Source organism: Talpa europaea, assembly GCF_964194135.1.
Source record: "Talpa europaea genome assembly, chromosome: 14".
NCBI lineage: Eukaryota > Metazoa > Chordata > Mammalia > Eulipotyphla > Talpidae > Talpa > Talpa europaea.
This window is the reverse complement of record NC_140082.1, coordinates 64,506,388-64,526,832: the sequence shown is the minus strand read 5'-3', so window position 1 is coordinate 64,526,832 and position 20,445 is coordinate 64,506,388. Positions and strand designations below refer to the sequence as shown.

Sequence of the window (20,445 nt, the reverse complement as noted above, 5' to 3'; positions counted from 1 at the left end):
GTTGTATAGGTCCTTTACCTCCTTAGTTAGGTTAATTACAAGATATTTAATTCCTTTTGAAGCAACTATAAATGGAGTTATTTTCTTGATTCTTTTGCTTTTCATTGTTTGTATATAAAAATGCTACTGATGTCGATGTTGACTGAGTGTGCTGCTCTGCTGTAGTAATCTATTGTTTCTTATAGTATTTTGGTGGAGTCGTTACATATAAGTATATCATCTGTGAATAGTGATAGGTTCTTTTCTTTACTGATCCAGAGTCTCTTTATTTCCTGCTGTTTCTGATAACTCTGGCCAAAACCTCTAATACTAAGTTAAAAAGACTTGGTGACAATGGCATCCTTGTTTGTTCCTGATCTTAAGGGGAAAGCTTTCAGTTTTTCACCATTAAGTATTATATTGGGTGTTGGTTTGTAACTTATGGCCTTTATATATTTATTTTTTATTTCCATCTTAGCGTTTTAATCACAAATGGGTACAGAATTTTGCAAATGCTTTCTTTGCATCTATTGATCTTATATGATTTTTTACTTTTGCTGATATATTATATTGATTGACATATGCATGTTAAACTATTCTTGCATCCCTGGAATAAATTCCACTTGGTCATGATGTGTATTATTTGTGATATATTATGGAATTCAACCTGCTAGTATATTGTTGAAGAGACTTGTAGTGATGGTCATCAGGGATATAATTCTCTCTTTTTTAATGCTGTCTTTATCTGGTTTCTGTAAGTAGGGTAATATTACCATCATTAATGTATTTGAAACATTGTCTTTCCTTGTATTTTTAAAATAAACAGGTGGCACAGAAATCAAAGAACAAAGAGATTGCTATGAGCAACCAAATGCCAATAAAATCAATAACCTTGAAGAAATGGATAAATGTCAAGATCAAAATAATTTACTAGGACTCAACCAGAAACAAACAGAAGAGTTAAGCAAAGCAATCACAAGCATGGGGACTGAAACAGCAATAAAGTCTTCATGAAAACAAAAGCCCAGAGAACTTTGTAAATGAATTGTATCAAACTTTTGAACAAAAACTTGTCCATCTTACTCAAATTGTTTTAAAATAAAATACAACAGGGCCTCCCTGGTGGCGCAGCGGTTGAGCGCTGGGTTGCGAAGCTGCCCGCTGCCTCTGCAGCGCCGGTTCGATCCCCGGCTGCTCCCCGGCCACCAGAGGAGGGTCCCACATGGCGCGCAGACCTCTCCTGCCGCCCGCTGCTCCCCTCAGCAGTGTACTTCGGTCCTTCTACCTGCTCTGCTCCCCGCTCTGGCTCTGGTGAATTCTCTCACCTTCCCACGCTTCTGACTGTACCCAGTGCTTGTATAAATAAATAAAAATAAATCTTAAAAAAAAAAAGAATTTATAACAAGAAAAAAAAAATAAAATAAAATACAACAAATGGTAGTTACCCACAAATATTTATTGAATAACTTTTCAATCATTTTGTGAGTCTTCCTTCAAAAACTACTTTGTAAGCTCCTTGAGAGAATGTCCTATGTTGCTTTTTATTATTTTTTAATTTTTACATCACTGTTCATTATTAAACAATATTTGCTTCCCTCCACCCCCTCAGGTGTAGTCCCCATAGAACTTCCTTCACCAATGCACCCGTGCACCATCACCTCAGTCCCCTGTGCTCCTCCCTCCCCCCTCTCACTCCTCCCCCTCCGCCTCCCCTGCAGGATGTCTCTGATTTATAATTGTCTGTTTTTGCTTTGTTGTGTTTTGTACTGTTGTTATTTTTTTTACACTGATGTCTAATGGGTTCCCCTATATTCCTGTTATAAGTGAAACCATCCAATATCTTTCTTTTTCCTTCTGGCTTATTTCGCTGAGCATAATTCCTTCTAGTTCCATCCATGTTGCTGTGAATGGCATGAGTATCTTTCTTGATTGCTGAATAATATTCCATTGTGTATATATGCCACTTCTTCTTGATCCAGTCATCTATTTTTGAGCATTTGGGTTCAAGAAATGGGCAGAAGAACTTAAAAGACATTTCTCTGAAGAGGAAATGCAAATGGCCAACAGGCATATGAAAAAATGTTCAACATCCCTTATCATCAGGGAAGTGCAAATTAAAACCACATTGGGATACCACCTTACACCAATTTCATTCTTATGAAACATATCAAAAAAACAAGCAACAACAAATGTTGGTGAGAATGCGGTGAAAAAGGAACTCTCCTACATTGCTGGTGGGAGTGCAAACTGGTCCAACCACTATGGAAAGCTGTCTGGAGCTTCCTCAGTCTACTAAAAATGGAGCTACCATATGACCTGGCAATTCCACTACTAGGGATCTACCCAAAGGACACAAAAACATTGATTCAAAAGACCACCTGTACCCCTATGTTTACTGCAACACTATTTACAATAGGTAAAACCTGGAAACACCCATGTATACCTCTACAGGCTCCCACAGTGTCAGTCCTCTGAGGGTATACCTCAGAGGTATATTGGAGGGTATACTTCCAGTGTACACTGAAGCAAGGCAAGCCAGCACCCTAGTGAGCCAAAATTATTATCTATGTCGCTGGACTCCTTCCACCTCTTAGGCTAGAACTACACCCAAACTACTTGAGCCAGAAGATAGGCTGTGCTGAAGATGGTCTGTCTTGATTTGGGTGGTGCCTCCATGCCTGTATACATATGTAAAATCTCATTAAGGGGTGTACTTGAGATTAGTGCACATTTGTACTTTATTGTATGTGTATTATGCCTTAATAAAAAAAGTATTTTAAAGAAGTCTGTTTCATTCTTTGAGTTTTCCAGAGGAAGTTAAACATGCTAAATGATATGTTAAGATTAGGAAAGAGTTCTGTGTGTTCCTCCTTATTAAGAATTTCAAACTTAGTGATTGAAATTTTTTGTTAAGAATTCACAGTTAAATTAAAATAATTTTTATTTACTCTTTTCAGAGCTCCTGATAGCAGAATATAACAAAAAAATCAAAGAAGCTTTTGAAGTGTTTGACCATGAGTCAAATAATACTGTGGATGTGAGGTTTGGAAATGTTTTCTTTATTTTAATTCTAAATCACTGATACAACTCATAAAATAGAAGGCTATTTTCTTTCTACATGTCTTGGATCTATTATGCTATTTAAATTGATTTTCCTGTGACCTATAAATGTGTTTGCTAACTCTTGCATCACATCAGTACTGTTTCTTGTTCTTGATAGTCCAGTGACAAGAACTTGTATCTACGTTGTCTGTTCTAACCTATGGACTAAATTCTGCAAGCGAGATGAACTCTGCTATGGCTTTAATATTAGACACCTATTTGGCATTCATTAAATAGTTGTTCAGTGAATAACTAGAATTTACCTTTAAAACACATAGGTATATGTTATCAATGGAATGTTATAAAAAAAGATTAATAATGTTTTCAGCAATGATGCATTACCACAGTAAAACAACAAAAAGACCAAGACAAAAGATCACAAAAGATAGGAGAAAGACAGATAGTGGTAGATCTAGAATGGAGGGCAAGAGACAAGAATAGCTTCAGACTAGGGAAAAAAAAGAAGGTAAAAGGTACAGGAGATCATACATGAATATATTGGATATTGAATGTTTCATGCCACACACGTCAAAGAAAGGCAACAAAATCATTATACCGGAAGGCCAGGTTAAATGAGGAATATCTGATAGAGTAACAATCTCAAAACTCAGAACCAAGTACAGAGGCCAATAGAGAAGTGGGATGCGATTTTAAAATGGTACTAGAACAGACCCGTTTGATGATCATAAGCCAGTACCATCACCAGTACTATCAAGGGAGTAAGTGCTGTAGATGTAAGCTAGATTGAATGAACCGTATGAGATTTTATTTTTGACAAATTGTGTTTGTATTCCTTAGTTTTTCACACCTGAAGGTACAGGTGTGATTGAAGGAAGGATACTAGGAAGTGCAATGACTTCCATTACTTTATAGTAGCACTTTATACAGTTTTGTTTTATGCCTCAACTATGTTTATGGGCCTTACTGAAGTGGCTTAAAGAGAATGAAGTTCCAACTCATGACTGTAGTTGACCTTGCTTGACCCTTGCCTCAGCCATATACCAAGGAAGCATGAGAGTAACCAGGGTATGAGGGTAACCAGGTGGTTCTGGTCACCTTGATTGCTCTGAGAGGGTTTAGGGAGAGGGTTCGGAGCATGTGGCTCTTGCCTGCATGGGAGGTAACACTATTTCAGACTACTCACTGAAATCGAGGGGCTACTGGGGGCACAGGGGAGGTCTTGTTAGAGAAGTCAGGGAAGGTAGAAGACTAGGAAGGTTTTGTGAGGGAAAACGGGAACAGAAAAGAAACCAACGTTAACTTAAGGATTGCTCTCTGATAAACTCCCTATAGTTGAGGGCTAGGAGATTTGTGTACACTACCTCGTTATTCTTTTTCTTTGGTGAGAGTTGGTATCTCTGGTTTTTAGAGACAGGGAAAAGGGAAATGTTTGCCTAAGGTCACATCAGGGTTTTTCTAATCCTCTAGCACTTACTTCCCAGGCTCATCTCCTGCCTTTAGGCTTCCTGACATTAGCAGTGGAAAGTTCTCCTAAATCCCTAAGCCTTCTGGGGGTAATAGAACCAATTATGGAAAAATAAACATGTTTATGAGATTCATCTTTTTCCCATTCAAAATTAAAATAATTTTACCAAGGCCCTGAGGGAAAGTGTATGTTCTTACAGCTTAAATTGTCTACTTTATTAAATAAAGAAGGTTACTAAGAATTGAATTGTTTTTAGCACTAAAATATTAATGTTAAGCATATTTCAATAGCAGTAACACGGATGAATGCATTTTTTTAATCTTTATTCCTTGTGTTAAGTTATAAAGCACCTTAATGCTTGTAAGATTTATTTATTTATTTATTTATTCATTCATTCATTCATTCAAGCACTGGGTAAGGCAGAAGCGCAGGAGGGTGAGAGAATTCACCAGAGCCAGAGCAGGCAACAGAACAGGCAGACTGACGAAGTACACTGCTGAGGGGAGCAGCGGGCGGCAGGAGAGGTCTGTTGCGCCATGTGGGACCCTTGCCGTGGCCAGGGATTGAACCTGCACTGCAGAGGCTGAGGGCAGCTTTGCAGCCCAGCGCCCAACCGCTGCGCCACGGGGAGGCCCTCTCTGGCTTTTTCTAATGGCCTCTGCTTCTCTGCTGGTTTTCTCTTTTTTTTCTTTCTCTGTTTTGCTCTCTGCTGGTGTCCCCGCGACACCGCCCTTATAAGCCCGATCTTAGCCCAGGTGTATCCCGCCTCCGCGTGCCCACACCCCACTCCAGGTGTCCGCCATCTAATGGCGGGAGGGTGGGAAAAGCCTGATATTTTACTTACCCTACACTCAACAATATTTTACAGTGGACTAGCAGCAGAGTTTCTTCTGCTTGGGAAGCTGTGCAGCAGCCCTCATAGGCTTTGGGGACGCAGTCAAGAAAGGCCTTTTCCTGCATTTCTCAACCTACCAGGCTCTCCTCTCTATTTGTAAAACATTTAAACTAGCTAGAATTTATTTTGGTGTGTGATTTAAAGTCTAAATAAACTTTTTCTTTTATCCAAATTATGAAATGGTTTGTTTTATTGTTGAATTACTAGGCTTACCTACTTTATAATGTACTGAGTTTTCTATAATTGGGGCTAATTTCAGCTATGTGTTGTGATCTGTTGCTTTGCCTTTCAATCTTATACTAGGTCAATCTTATATTAATTTTTATCACTTTATAATCTGCTTTAATATCCAACAGAGCGACTCTCCTTATTACTCTTATTTTTAAGCTTTTTAAAAATTAATTAATTTTTATTAGAAGAATTGGTGTGTGGCCCAGAGGTGCAGGGGAGTGAGGGGATTCACCAGAGACAGAGTGGGGAGCAGAACAGGGAGATTGACTGTAATACACTGCTAATGGGAGCTAGTGGGCAAAACAGGAGAGGTCTGCTGTACCCTATGTGGGTTAGCTCCATGGGAGGGGATCAGACTCAGGCCACTGCGGTGATAGTGCTGAGACTTAACTCCTCGACCACCAGGGAGGCTCCTTTAAGCTTTTTAATTATGATCAAAGGCAGTCTTCTGTGTAATGACTGAGTGGTGTAAAGAAGTATCTGAATGGAGTGAGTTTAGAAATTTGTAAAATGGTGGTTTGGGCAGGGAAGAAAGAATATTTCCTTGGGAGGCTTCCAGGGCATTTGGTAGTTCCTCCTTAATGTGCTTTAGGTACCATGCCTCGGGAGAGGTGTGGCACCATTTCCACTGTAGGGCACACTTGGGCCCTCTCCTAGGAATTGTATGCTGGCTACTGCCCTTTCCCCTTCTCACTGCTTTGTGCAAATTGAAAGATTTCATTTTAAGTTCTGTCATGTGAGATGGGGGTGAAGGCTGGTGTTGGGAAAGGGGCCCTCCTGCTCTCCTCCAATCTCTGAGGGACAGCCCTGAGGTCTGGGATCAGGGGTTCCATCTCTAGCTGTGTGACCATGAGCATTCTGTTTATCCTTTCTGTGCCTCAGTTTTTACGTTCTCTTCATAGGGTTGATGCAAATAAGTCAGTCTCAAAGTGTGGTTAGAAACCCCCGTGTGGGGCCTCCCCTGGTGGCGCAGTGGTTGAGCACTGGGCTGCGGGGCTGCCTGCAGCCTCTGCAGCGCCGATTCGTTTCCCCGGCCACCGGTGAGGGTCCCACAAAAAATAAAAAAAAAAAAAAAAAGAAACCCTTGTGTGTCCCCAGGACCATCTCAGGGATTTCTGAAGTCAAAACTATTTTCTTAGTAAATCTAAGACAGTATTTGCTATTTTCAGCCCCAGATTTCACAAGTATATATGAATTTTTCAAAACCTGCATGTTATGTAATGTTGCAACAAATTGAATGCTGAACCAAATAAGAAAATCCGGCTGTCTTCTGTAAAACCTGACATTAAAGAGATTTGCAAATGTGTAAAACAGTGCCACTCTTTTAATTAAACTTATTTTTTAAAAATAGTAGCTATATTTCATAAAATTGTTTTTATATGAACATATAATGGGCTTATTATTTCCAAATGAAAAACTTTTCAAATTCGAGGTTTTATTTCCAATATATGGCTAATATAGTCATATAACTTCTATCAATAAAAATTCTTCAAAATTCTAAATAACTTTTAAGAGCGTAAAAAGCAGTTCTGAAACCCAAAAGTTTGAAAAACATTGTTGTAGCAGACTTTTTAAAATTTTTTAAAAAAATTAAAAAATATATTTATAAGCACATTTAAACAGAAAACAAATGCAAAGTAATGCTTTCCTAAAATCTTTAAAAAATAATTTATCTTCCATAAACAATTTATTCTGTATTTTCACATTGACAAAATACCTTACAATAGAAAGGATCCCACATATGTGGAGATAAAGGAATCGATAGCAGACATTTTAAAAGCTCTTAGAAGAATATTTTTCCCCATCTTTTCAGACTATTTATTTATAATTTTCATGTTCCCCCAAATATTTTCAGGTAAAACATTTTAAAAATCAAAAATTTGTATGTATGTTATGAAAATGCTTAAAAAATTTGCTTATCTAGGTATATTTAGAAGTAGTTTCTATTCTCCAGACATGACATAATTGGGGAGTTCTTTTTTAAAAACCACTTTTTGATGTTGACTTTATTTTTAACATAAATGGTGAGATACTATATACTATATAGGAGCAGATACTATGTTCTGCTCTTTGCTTTTTTATACTTGGTGATTATTACTGATTGATGATAATTCCTTATATCCAGGTGATTATTCTTTTTTCTTATGAATGAAACATAATATATTGGATCAATCTCTAATCAATGGATATTTGGGTTGTTTGTAGACTGTTGCAATAATAGTCCATGTGGCAGAGGATATCTTAATATGCGTGTTACTTTGCAAAAGTGAGAATTTTTCTCTGGAATAAATTGTTGGAAATATGTCAATGTGAATGAATATTTTTGATAGGTATTACTATTTTGACAATATATTTTTCTCACCTCATTGTATGAGCGTACTTGTTTTCCCATTCCCTCTTGAAGTTTAATTACTGAACTTTAGTGTTCTGCCAATCTGATATGTGAAAAATGAAAATAGGGCCTCCCCGGTGGCGCAGCGGTTGAGCGCTGGGTTGCGAAGCTGCCCGCGGCCTCTGCGGCGCCGGTTCGATCCCCGGCTGCTCCCCAGCCACCGGAGGAGGGTCCCACATGGCGCGCAGACCTCTCCTGCCGCCCGCTGCTCCCCTCAGCAGTGTCCTTCGGTCCTTCTGCCTGCTCTGCTCCCCGCTCTGGCTCTGGTGAATTCTCTCACCCTCCCGCGCTTCTGACTGTACCCAGTGCTTGTATAAACAAAACAAACAAATAAGTAAATAAATAAAAACATGCAAAAAAATAATTTCTTTAAAAAAAAATGAAAATAGAATTGATTTTCATATCCCTAGTTATGAACATCTCTTCACATGCCTAAAAACAACTTGTATTTCCTTTCATTTGAATTACCTGTTCCCCATTTTTTCCCATGGAATGATTTTTCTTCTTATATATTAAAGATCATAGCTTTCATCTGTGAAGTTTTTGTCACCTGCCCTTTTGTTTTTACTTCCTGCCATTCATGAGTTAAAAATAATTAGTCAGGGGCCTCCCCGGTGGCGCAGCAGTTGAGCGCTGGGCTGCGAAGCTGCCCGCAGCTTCTGCAGCACTGGTTCCATCCCCAGCCACCGGGTGAGGGTCCCACATGGCATGCAGACCTCTCCTGCCACCCACTGCTCCCGTCAGCAGTGCACTTCTTCAGTCTGCCTGCTCTGCTCCCCGCTCTGGCTCTGGTGAATTCTCTTACCCTCCCGCACTTCTGACTGTACCCAGTGCTTGTATAAATAAATAAATAAATCTTAAAAAAAAATTGTACTAGCAATATAAAAAAAATAATTAGTCAAATTACATGCCCTTTATATATGGATTTAATTTTTGAAAACAGGTCATTAAAGTGGTTTTGGTCAAATAAAGTTAAGTTACCCTGCAAGGAATGCCTCTAAAGTAAAGAAACTGTTTTTTCCAGGTAGCTGATAAAATTAATTTGAAAGCACCTCTAATCTTGTTCACTTACAAATAAGTGCTTGTTGTTTCTAAGTACTCAGTTTATGGTATTTGTAATAGCAACTTGAACAGACTTAGACACCCACTCTGACTGAGACTCGAGGAGGAGATTGTTAGAGGTGAAGAAAGATTTGAGACAGTAGATATGAAATGAATAATCAGGAAAAGGGATTACATTTAAATAATTTGAATAGCTAATATATTCACATGATTAAAAATTCAAAGAGAGTGGGCCTCCCCAGTGGTGCAACGGTTGAGCGCTGGGTTGTGAAGCTGCCTGCAGCCTCTGCAGCACCGGTTTGATCCCCAGCTGCTCCCCGGCCACCGGAGGAGGGTCCCACATGGCGCGCAGACCTCTCCTGCCGCCCGCTGCTCCCCTCAGCAGTGTCCTTCGGTCCTTCTGCCTGCTCTGCTCCCCGCTCTGGCTCTGGTGAATTCTCTCACCCTCCCGCGCTTCTGACTGTACCCAGTGCATGTGTAAACAAACAAACAGACGCACAGACAAATAAATAAATAAAACATGCCTCTATAAAAAAAAAAAAATTCAAAGAGAAGGTACAGAGAAAAGTCCCTTTAACTCCTTTCTACCAGCCACCCAGAACCTTTCCAAAGTACTAGCAAGTAAAGTACTAATTTCTAGGAATCACTCCAGAAATAGTATTTTCCTTTGCAAGGAAATGCATATGTATAAAATTTTCTTCACACCACCCTTTTTTACTCAAATTTTTTCATACTTTTTTACTGTGGTGCTGTTCCCATGGGATGGAATCAAACCCATGATGAAGTTCATTTTTGTGGCTTCTTGGTAGCATGCAGGGGTCTGGAGTGGATGTAGTTTTCCAGTTCTTTCTTAGGCATTGTATATAAATATTGTAAGTTTTCCGGTATTGGAAGGCATCGCAAAAGGATGTGAGGCCCTTGGCATTATGGTTAATTATATCCCAGACTTTATAGATGGAAGTTGGTTATTAGAAGGGCACTGTGACAAAAAAATAACACTTGGGTTCAGGATAACCGGATACCCTGTCAGGGCACATAATTGGCTCTTTTTTTTTTTTTTTTTTTACATAAAGATTTTATTTTTTTAATATTTTGTTTTATATAATTTTTACATCATTTTTCATTTTTGCACAATGTATGCATTTTCATTTTGGTTATATTTCCCATACAATTGCACCCCCTCCCTTATTTTGACCCTAGTCCTTCCTCTTCCCTTCCGTCCCCCCCCCCCACCCCTCCTGGTTTATCTCTGGTTTATAGTTGCTTGTTGATTTTGATTTTCACTTTGATTAATTAGTCTTTTTCCTGGTCCCTTATTTAAGTTTTCTAGATTCCTGCTATGAGTGAGACCATCCGGTATTTTTCTTTTTCTTTCTGGCTTATTTCTCTGAGCATGATCCCTTCCAGCACCATCCATGTTGCTGCAAATTGCATGTGTTTATCTATTTTGAATGCTGAGTAATATTCCATGGTGTATATGTACCACATCTTCTTGATCCAGTCATCTATTTTTGGGCATTTGGGTTGTTTCCAAAGCTTCGCTATTGTAAACAGTGCTGCTATAAACATAGGGGTGCAGGTGCTCTTTGGCATTCATGTTTCTGTGTCCTTTGGGTAAATACCTAGGAGTGGAATTGCTGGATCATATGGAAGCTCTATCTTTAGTAGGTTGAGGAATCTCCACACAGCTCTCCATAGTGGTTGGACCAGTTTGCACTCCCACCAACAGTGCAGGAGAGTTCCTTTTTCTCCACAACCTCACCAACATTTGTTGTTGCTGGTTTATTTAATATGTGCCATTCTCCCTGGTGTGAGATGGTATCTCATGGTAGTTTTGATTTGCATTTCCCTGATTACAAGTGATGTTGAACATTTTTTCATATGCCTGTTGGCCATTTGCATTTCCTCTTTGGAGAAGTTTCTTTTTAGCTCTTCTGCCCATTTTTTGACTGGATTATTTTCTTTGTTTTTGTTGAGTCTCATCAGCTCTTTGTAGATTTTTGTGATCAATCCTTTATCATTAGTGTTGTGTGCAAAAATTTTCTCCCAGGGCCTCCCCTGGTGCAGCGGTTTAGGGCTGGGCTGCAAGGCTGCCCACAGCCTCTGCAGCGCCGGTTAGTTCCCCGGCCACCAGCGAGGGTGCCACCAAAAAAAAAAAAAATTTATTCCAGTCAGTGGGGTTTCTCTTTGTTTTGGTTGTTGTCTCTTTTGCTGTGCAGAAGCTCTTTAATTTGATGTAGTCCCAGCTGTTTATCTTTGCCTTCACTATCACTGCTTTGGGTGATGTGTCTGTAAAGATGTTTTTGAGGTACATGTGTTTCTCCTATATTTCCTTCTATGTATTTTATGGTTTCAGGTCTTATGTCTACTTCTTTAATCCATTTTGAGTTGATTTTTGTGTATGGTGTGAGGTAGTGGTCAAGCTTCATTCTTTTGCATGTGGCGACCCAGTTTTCCCAGCACCATTTACATAATTGGCTCTTTTGATAGATTCTTTTCTGTATTAGATATATGTTTGGAGGCTAACTTTAGTTAACTCTATATAATAGGTATCTGTCATGCTTATCTAGATCAGGTATAAATGTTTTCTGTATGGCTACAAAAACTGGAAATCAGAGGCTTTCTGAATGGTGGTCTTAGGGGGTGTACTTCCTGGGGCCTCTGAGCATGTAATTCCTGTGGCCTCTGGGTGTGTACCCTCTGTGGCTTCCAGGCTCATACTCCTGCAGCCTCAACCTGTTCTTCTTAATATAGAAATACAATAATGGGTTCAATTGAAAAGCATCCTATTAAATGTGGAAAACTTAATGTAACTGTATAACAGAGAATGATTCATGGCAGTATCTTCATTAACTTTGAGAGACCGAGGGAATGCAAATCAAAATAAAATCAGTAGTGTTTGCTCAGATGACCACAAGCTTGTTTGGATGTCTGAGTCCCTGTCATCATACTATTGGTTGAGCTCTTTTAGGTTGCATGGGAACAAGTAATCTTTACATTTCTCTAGTTAATGCAAATGTATAGGACTAAATGATATAAAGAATAATCACTCCTTATATACATATACGTTAGCACAGTGATATTCAAGTCTCTTAGCACACTGGAAGGACATTTGTTGCCATCACGGGGACACAGGACTCTAGTATTTCACTGTCACCCTGTGACTCTTCTTCAACTCTAGTTATCCAACATGGATGGTGACTCTCCTCTTTCTTCTACATTCCTGTTTCTACTTTGCTACAGACTCATTTCATTTCTATTTTGTGACTCTGATCCCTTTTCTTCTAGTTAGTCATGACTTCTGATGACTTGTGATTCTGCTTGTTTCTCTCTCCTCAACACTTCATCCTCTTCTCCCCCCGTATTCTCCTTCCATCTCTTTTTCATTGTATCCTTCCTTGTATGCCTTCTTTAAAATTTCCAAGGAAGGGAGAGAAAAGCCTGATTTGGTCATTCTCTTGAGTAGAGAATGCTTTCTTGATCAATGCTGTTACTTCATAGACCTTACTCTTGTAGATCTACAAAGAAATATTTATTTTTTTTATTTTTTTTATTTTTTTAAATTTTATTGTTATATTCCCCATACAATTGCAGCCCCCCCATTCTGACCCCAATCCCTCCCCTCCCGCCCCCGCCCCCCTAAAAGTGTCTCTGGTTCATAGTTTTTTTGTTCATTTTGATTTTCACTTTCTTATAGTTATTCATTTTCCTGGTCCCTTATTTAAGTTTTCTAGATTCCTGCTATGAGTGAGACCATCCGGTATTTTTCTTTTTCTTTTTGGCTTATTTCGCTGAGCATGATCCCTTCCAGCGCCATCCATGTTGCTGCAAATTGCATGTGTTTATCTTTTTTGAATGCTGAGTAATATTCCATGGTATATATGTACCACATCTTCTTGATCCAGTCATCTATTTTTGGGCATTTGGGTTGTTTCCAAAGCTTAGCTATTGTAAACAGTGCTGCTATAAACATAGGGGTGCAGGTGTTCTTTGGAATTGATGTTTCTGTGTCCTTTGGGTAAATACCTAGGAGTGGAATTGCTGGATCATATGGAAGCTCTATGTTTAGTAGGTCCAGAAATCTCCACACAGCTTTCCACAGTGGTTGGACCAGTTTGCACTCCCACCAACAGTGTAGAAGAGTTCCTTTTTCTCCACACCCTCGCCAGCATTTGTTGTTGCTAGTTTTTTTAATATGTGCCATTCTCATTGGTGTAAGATGGTATCTCATGGTAGTTTTGATTTGCATTTCCCTGATGGCAAGTGATGTTGAACATTTTTTCATATGCCTGTTGGCCATTTGCATTTCCTCTTCAGAGAAGTTTCTTTTTAGCTCTTCTGCCCATTTTTTGACTGGATTATTTTCTTTGTTGTTGTTGAGTCTCATCAGCTCTTTGCAGATTTTTGTGATCAGTCCTTTATCATTAGTGTTGGGTGCAAAAATGTTCTCCCAGTTGGTGGGGTTTCTCTTTGTTTTTGTTATTGTCTCTTTTGCTGTGCAGAAGCTCTTTAATTTGATGTAGTCCCAGCTGTTTATCTTTGCCTTCACTATCACTGCTTTGGATGATGTGTTTGTAAAGATGTCTTTGATGTGCAAATCACGTAGTGTTTCGCCTATATTTCCTTCTATATATTTTATGGTTTCAGGTCTTATGTCTAGTTCTTTAATCCATTTTGAGTTGATTTTTGTGTATGGTGTGAGGTAGTGGTCAAGCTTCATTCTTTTGCATGTAGCGACCCAGTTTTCCCAGCACCATTTATTGAACAAACTTTACAAAGAAATATTTTGTGGTTAAGAAAGCATCTCTGGTTTAAGTGGCTGTACCTAGGGAGGTAGATCAAATGGTACAAAGTCTAACCACCTACACATTAAGAAACTCTCAGAAGGAGTGTAGATTTGGAAGATACAGTTAACCCCAAATCTTGATAAAGTTCAATGAGCCTAGCCCAGTTTCCGGGTCACCAGGTGGAATTCTATGATAAAATCACTGGTTTTTCATTCCCCTCCTCCCTGTTAGTGTTGGTGATTCATGTCCAGGTGGTCAACTGTAGTAGAGATTTGTTAGTCTAATTCTGTTTCCTCCCTTTCTGAGTACATAGCTAAAGTATAATTCCCAGGCTCCCTTGTGGATAGAGGAAGACTGGGACTTATGTCAGACCATCTGACTGAGTTATGGCCAGTGGAGTGTGGGTGAAAGTGATGTGTGCCACTTCTAGACACACAGAATTCTTCAGTCTTTTCCCCTTAAGACTTGATGCATTCAAGCAGAATGATGTGGGAAGCCATGTGTTTGAAATGATGTAACCACAAGAGGGGAGGAATGATTTTTTTGGGTCCCTGAATGATTTTTTTGGAGGATAGCCACCCGTCGATCAGGAAAATTCATTTGTATTTAATGTATTATTAAGTCACTGGAGGTTGGAGCTTGTTATCGCAGTGATATATCATTATTCTCATAGAGTGGTATTTAATTTCCTTCACAGGAATCCCAGGAAGATTCTGGGGGCCCTAGATATCTTGGTAAGATAAGTTTTAGGCTGAAGTTGGTTGATAGTATGGCCCTTTTAGAGGAGGATGGGCATAGGACATCCATTATTTTGCCACTCCTGTCAAGCATGACTCCTGTCAAGAATGACTCCCTTTAAGACTTGCTCTACAGGTCAACAGCTATGGATATAAGATACATTTGTAGTTGCATAAGAAAGTCTAGGAGTTGCTTAGTATTGCTCCAAATTTACTTGAGTGTGGGGACCATGAGAAGGGCAGTTGGGGTTAGCAACTGGTGGTTCCACCTTATGCACAAAACAAGTAACTCCTGTCTCCACCATAGTCAATTGTAATAATGGAATTCAGGGTTCTATATATTCTAGATAGAGGGACTGACAGAAACCTCATCCATCTCATCTACAGAGATAGTAAGGCAAGATACCTAAAGCTGCTGTTTCGCTGGGGGAGGGGAAAGGCAGGATTAGTGTGGGTGCTATTCAAGTTGCTATGAAAGGGAGAAGATTTAGTTACAGTAGCAGGGTCCCAAAGAGCATGGGAATTCATTATTTTCATCTTTGATGGACTCAGAAACAAGTGTTTAGAGGTGCCACTGTATGAAACCAGTCCAGGTAAGTGCTGTAATTCAAGTAAGCTTTTGGTTAATTTAAAGGCATGGTAGCTACACCATAGCCTTCTTCTGTTTCATTTTTTTAATCACTGAGAAGTAACACTCAAATGTCTGTATTTTCTGAAAACTACTGATGTATTTTGTAATGGCTTCCAACCTTCCACTAAGAGCTCATTTTAAGCTATTTTTCCTTTGCTCATCTAACTCTAAGATTGTATTCTTAACTGAAAGTTTACATTTTTGTTTCTTCTAAGTTGTAAACTTACTGATGACACACCCATTTTAATTTTCAGTTCTATAATGCATACAATACTGTCTATTTACAGTGACAATAATATTAGCAGATGGTATATAACCACTTGAGTGGAGTTATTGGGAAATGAATGTGTTAAGGTGGATTAGGGGCAATTCCGTGATCTTCTTTGCTGCCCTAAGGCAATAAAAATTCATAAATGCAGATAAGTGATAAGAGTAGAAGTAGACTTCAGTTTTTAGAAGGAATACTCAAGCTGCTATAGGATGGTAGATGGGTGGAGGCGATATTTGAAAAGTGGTTCCTAATTTGGGTGCATGTTAGAATCACCTGGGGAGCTCCTCTGGGGGAGAGAGAGAGAGAAAGAAAGAGAGACAAAGAAAGAGAGAGAGAGAGAGAGAGACAGAGACTTGAACAGTAATTTGAAGAACAAAGTTCAGTGGACATGGAACAAGAGGAACTCCCCTACTGTGCTCAAAAGAATCTTAATTAGAGCTTGGTGAAAAATAGGCTAACAGTGTGCCTGTGTGGTAGCCTTACGAAGTTGCCGACAAACCCAGATAGCTTAAGAACTGCATGTAACAGAGCAGCAGAGAGGTGACATTGAGATCATACCATCTATTTTTTTTTAGATTTATTTATTTTATTTATATAAGCACTGGGTACAGTCAGACGCGCAGGAGGGTGAGAGAATTCACCAGAGCCAGAGCGGGGAATAGAGCAGGCAGACTGAAGAAATACACTGCTGAGGGGAACTGCGGGCACTGGGATTCAAACCGTCGCTGTAGAGGCTGCAGGCAGCTTTGCAGCCCAGAACTCAACCGCTGCGCCACCCGGGGAGGCCCGAAATCTCTCCATCTTAACAAGATCTAGTGACTCTCCTGAGCCTGCCACCCACAGCCAGGCAGAAACAAGGATGTCCTCATAGGGGCATGCATGGAGGCTCAAGTAGGCTAGCCACACAACAAGTAACAATCCATTTTGATAATTAAACATTCCTTGGCGTTTACCTTGATGTCTGTATTCTGCTGCATTTTCTTCACCTTGATGCAGTGAATATCAAATGTCCTAGTGATCTAAGTTGGGGGGAGAGGACAAAGAATTATGGATAGAAAGTCTTTCACTATTTATTCAAAATATCCCATTGTACAGATGTCTTCATATGGAACAAAACAAGAACAACATAACAAAATTTACCCAGTTACCACCCCCACCCAATACCAGATTATCATTGTCTTCTTCATAGCTAAGAATTCTAATAAAAGGAGTGTTAACTTTTATTGAAAATCTTCATTCTGTTCAATCTTCAACATAAATTGTAATTTTACTTCTTAGTGTCCACCAATGTTTTGATAGTTTTACTTTTGATATTTTTACAATTTTGTTTTTCTTTTTTTTAAAAAAAGATTTATTTATGCGTAAAGAGCTGGGGTAAAGGCCAGATATAGGGAGGGTGAGAGGACTCACCAGAGACAGAGTGGAGAGCAGAACAGGCAGAATGACTGAAATACACTGCTTGGGGAGCAGTGGGCGAGTCAGGAGAGGTCTGCTGCGCCACGTAGGTTGCTCCCTGGCCGGGGATTGAACTCGTGCTGCAGAGGCCACGGACAGCTTCATAGGTTGTGTCTTAACCCCTTGCACCACCAGGGAGGCCCCAATTTTGTTTTTCTGTGTATGTCACTTTACATTTAAAAATTTGGGTGTTCTGTCTGCTTCTTGCATGTCTATGCTTGTTTATTTCCTTAGATTTAGAAAGCTTCACCTGTTATTTCTTTGATCAGACTTTTTTTGCCTTCTCTCTTTCTGCACCTTCAAGGATATCCATTATTCTTTTGTTTCCTTTTTCTAATGGAGTCTCTTATTTCATGTAATTTCTTAAATCTTATTTCTCTACTCTTCCACTTGGGTATTCATATATATTAATCTTCTATTTATGAAATTTTTTTACTCAGATAAAGTCTAGGAGGTAAGCTTTCCATGATTGTTTTCAGCTCTTTTATTGTAATCCTCATATCTATCACTTCTACTTGGGTTTTTTCAGTGACTTTTATTTCTTGGGTAATGAATTCCTTTTGACCCTGGCTATCTTTTCTGATGTTCCAAACTTACATTTCTGAGTTTAAATGAGAGACTTATACTTCATTGAACATCTTCACTATAGTTCTTCTGAAATCTTTGCTAGTGTCTCCAATTTTGAAAGTTTTAAAGTCTTGAAGTTTAAATTCACTTCCATTATCTTTTCCCATATATTTTGCCTGAGTTTTGCTCTCTTCTTTCCCCACTGGGTGGCTGAAGTCTTGAGATCTTTTTTTATCTTTTAGGTAGTAAGAGTCCATGTGCATTAAGTATATGTCCCCAGCCTTGGTTGTGGAGGACACATTAGGGCTGGAAGTCTACACCCCTTTTTCTCTTTATGATGAACCCAAGCTCCCCGCCATGACTGAAGTCCACTTTCCACGTCCCCATCTCAGTATCATGGAACTCCACAGTTCATAGCAGATTTCCTTCCAGCCTCAGGAGAAAAGAGTGAGAGGATGGTGTTCTGCCATTGCTTACAGGATAACTAGAATGATTGCTGATTGCTCTGTCCCAAGCCTCAGTCCTGAAGTAATACATTGTTTCGTGCTCACTGTGGAGGGCCCCTGTGCCAGTCTGGATCCACCAGAAGCTATACCCTCCTGGAGTCTGTTCATTCATCAGGAATGACCACCTTCATGTCTAAGTTTTCTGTCCCCTCTCCCTGCTCCAAAAACTTTACTGAATAGCAGAGTATCCATGTCGGGGAGAAAGATGTGTTGGTCAAATCAGTGATGCTATCAATGAGCTGGTGAAGTATACTTGTGGGTTATGGTTGCTTTTTTTGTACCTAAAGGAGAGTTTACAGGCAGAGAACTAACTATTCACCCATGTCTTGGCTCTGCCTGCATCCCCCAATCTAAACATGAAACCTTGTAAATATTAAAAAAAAAAAAAAGCAGGGGTCTCTTCCTTTATGAACTTGGAGTGGGGAAAATGACTCAAAATAAAATCTGAAAGTAAAAAGATTGACACATTCAGTCACATAAAAATTGTTTTTCTAGCAAAATAAGAAGTTAAAAATCAAGAGATAAATGACAGCTTGAGAAAAATCTTAGCTTACAAATGGCCTAATACCCCTAATATATGTCATCACTCTTTAAAAATACCTGATTCACCAGAAATCTCCATTTTTTGACCATAGAAAAGAAATTAAATATGCCATTAATTTAAAATTTAATCTTCAGTTTTTTTAAAATCTTTCATTTTGAAATTAATTTTGGAGTTACAGAAATGCAAAAAAATAATACAGCGTTCAAAACCATGAATTAAACTACACATCTTAGTGAACTTTCACCAACTTTTCCACTCATCTCCCTTCTCTCATCTGGGATCCAATGGTGAATCCCATGTTGCATTTAATTGGATGGTAAGTCATTCGGCCAGTGGGAGTTCCTCAGTCTTTCTTGTCTAAGGCGTTTGAAAAGTCCTCCTCAGGGGTTTTGTAGAATGTCCCTCCATTTGGGTTGGTATAGCTGTTTTCTCATGATTACACTGTTATAATTCATTCTTTGCATGAATACGATAGAACTTACTTTGTATTTTTCTCAGAGCATTGTGTCAGACATGTTAACTAGACACATTAACTTTATGTTAACATGTCCTATTGCTCGTATGTCAAACTTGATAATTCAGTTAAAATACTGTCAGAAGGAAGGAGGGAGGAGCACAGGGGACTGAGGTGATGGAGCACGGGTGTACTGGTGAGGGAAATTCTACGGGGACTACACCTGAGGGGGTGGGGGGAAGCAAATAGTGTTTAAAAATGAACTATGATGTAAAAATAAAAAAAGTTTTTAAAAAAGCAGTGTTGCCCAGGTGTCCCCAATATAAACTTAGTTTTTCATTTTGTAGCTAATAAATATTTTAAGGGAGATGTTTCAAGTCTATGCAAATGTTCTATTTCTCTTCAAACTTTTGCCCAGGAATTTTAGCATCCATTAGTTGATCTTACCTGTAGCAATAATTACTATAGTGGTTGCTAAATGGTGTTTCTGTATTATTATTTTTTAAAAAAAGGAAACTCTAGGAGAGTGCAATTTTTGTTTTATTCGGAAAGTGGGCCATGTTGAGTCTGTAATTATTTAGACCTTTCACAATGTTGGAAAATGTTTGTCAATTAATTTAGTAAATATTTTTTAATCCTTGTTATGAACAAAACATGCATGAGAAATAAAAAGGCATAGTGGCTCTGGTCTGTATCTGAATCTTTTTCTCTGCCTGCAAATCAGTATGATTTGTTCTAAGATGTTATTGCAGAGAGTCTGACAAGCAGAATCTCAGAAGTCAGATTATGGGGAACAACTTCCAATTTTGCTCCATGCTAGTTATATTACTAAAGAGTGAGTCAAGTTCCAGTTACTTATTTTTATTAGCACCATGCTCTAACCAATTCAGCTGTCTGGCCCACATCAGTTATTTATTTTTAAAGATTGTAATATTAAAGAAACCAGCAACAACAAATGCTGGTGAGGATGTGGGGAAAAAGGAACCGTCTTACACTGCTGGTGGGAATGCAAACAGGTTCAACAACGATGGAAAGCGGGAGGATCCTCAAACTACGAAATAATGGAGCATCCACATAACCCAGCAATTCCACTTCTAGGAATTGACCCAAAGGACACCTGCACCCCTATATTTATTGCAGCACTATTTACAATAGCTAGGATGTGGAAACAACCTAAATGCCCCAAAACAGATGACTAGATCAAAAATATATACACAATGGAATACTATTCAGCAATCAAAAAAGATAAATTCATGCCTGTAGGGGCAGGAATGGACACGGAGCAGATTTTTTATGATCCAGCAGATTGGGTAAAGGAGGAGTTAGAATCCTCAGTGGCTTTTGCAGGTTTTTTATTGGGATTATCAGGTACACGGCCGGCAGGCAGGAGTGTTGGGGGGCTGGTA

General features: G+C 39.1%; 1 protein-coding gene across 1 annotated transcript in view; it reads left to right on the top strand.

The window, feature by feature from the left end:
* The window catches only part of DRC8 (dynein regulatory complex subunit 8), a gene marked incomplete at both ends in the record, with an annotated part of 102,283 nt that overhangs the window by 38,650 nt on the left and 43,188 nt on the right, over window positions 1–20,445 (top strand). The window contains one exon of the mRNA XM_084253570.1: window positions 2,937–3,021. Within this exon, the coding sequence (XP_084109696.1) occupies window positions 2,937–3,021 (85 nt within the window). The remainder of the gene's footprint in view (window positions 1–2,936; window positions 3,022–20,445) is intronic.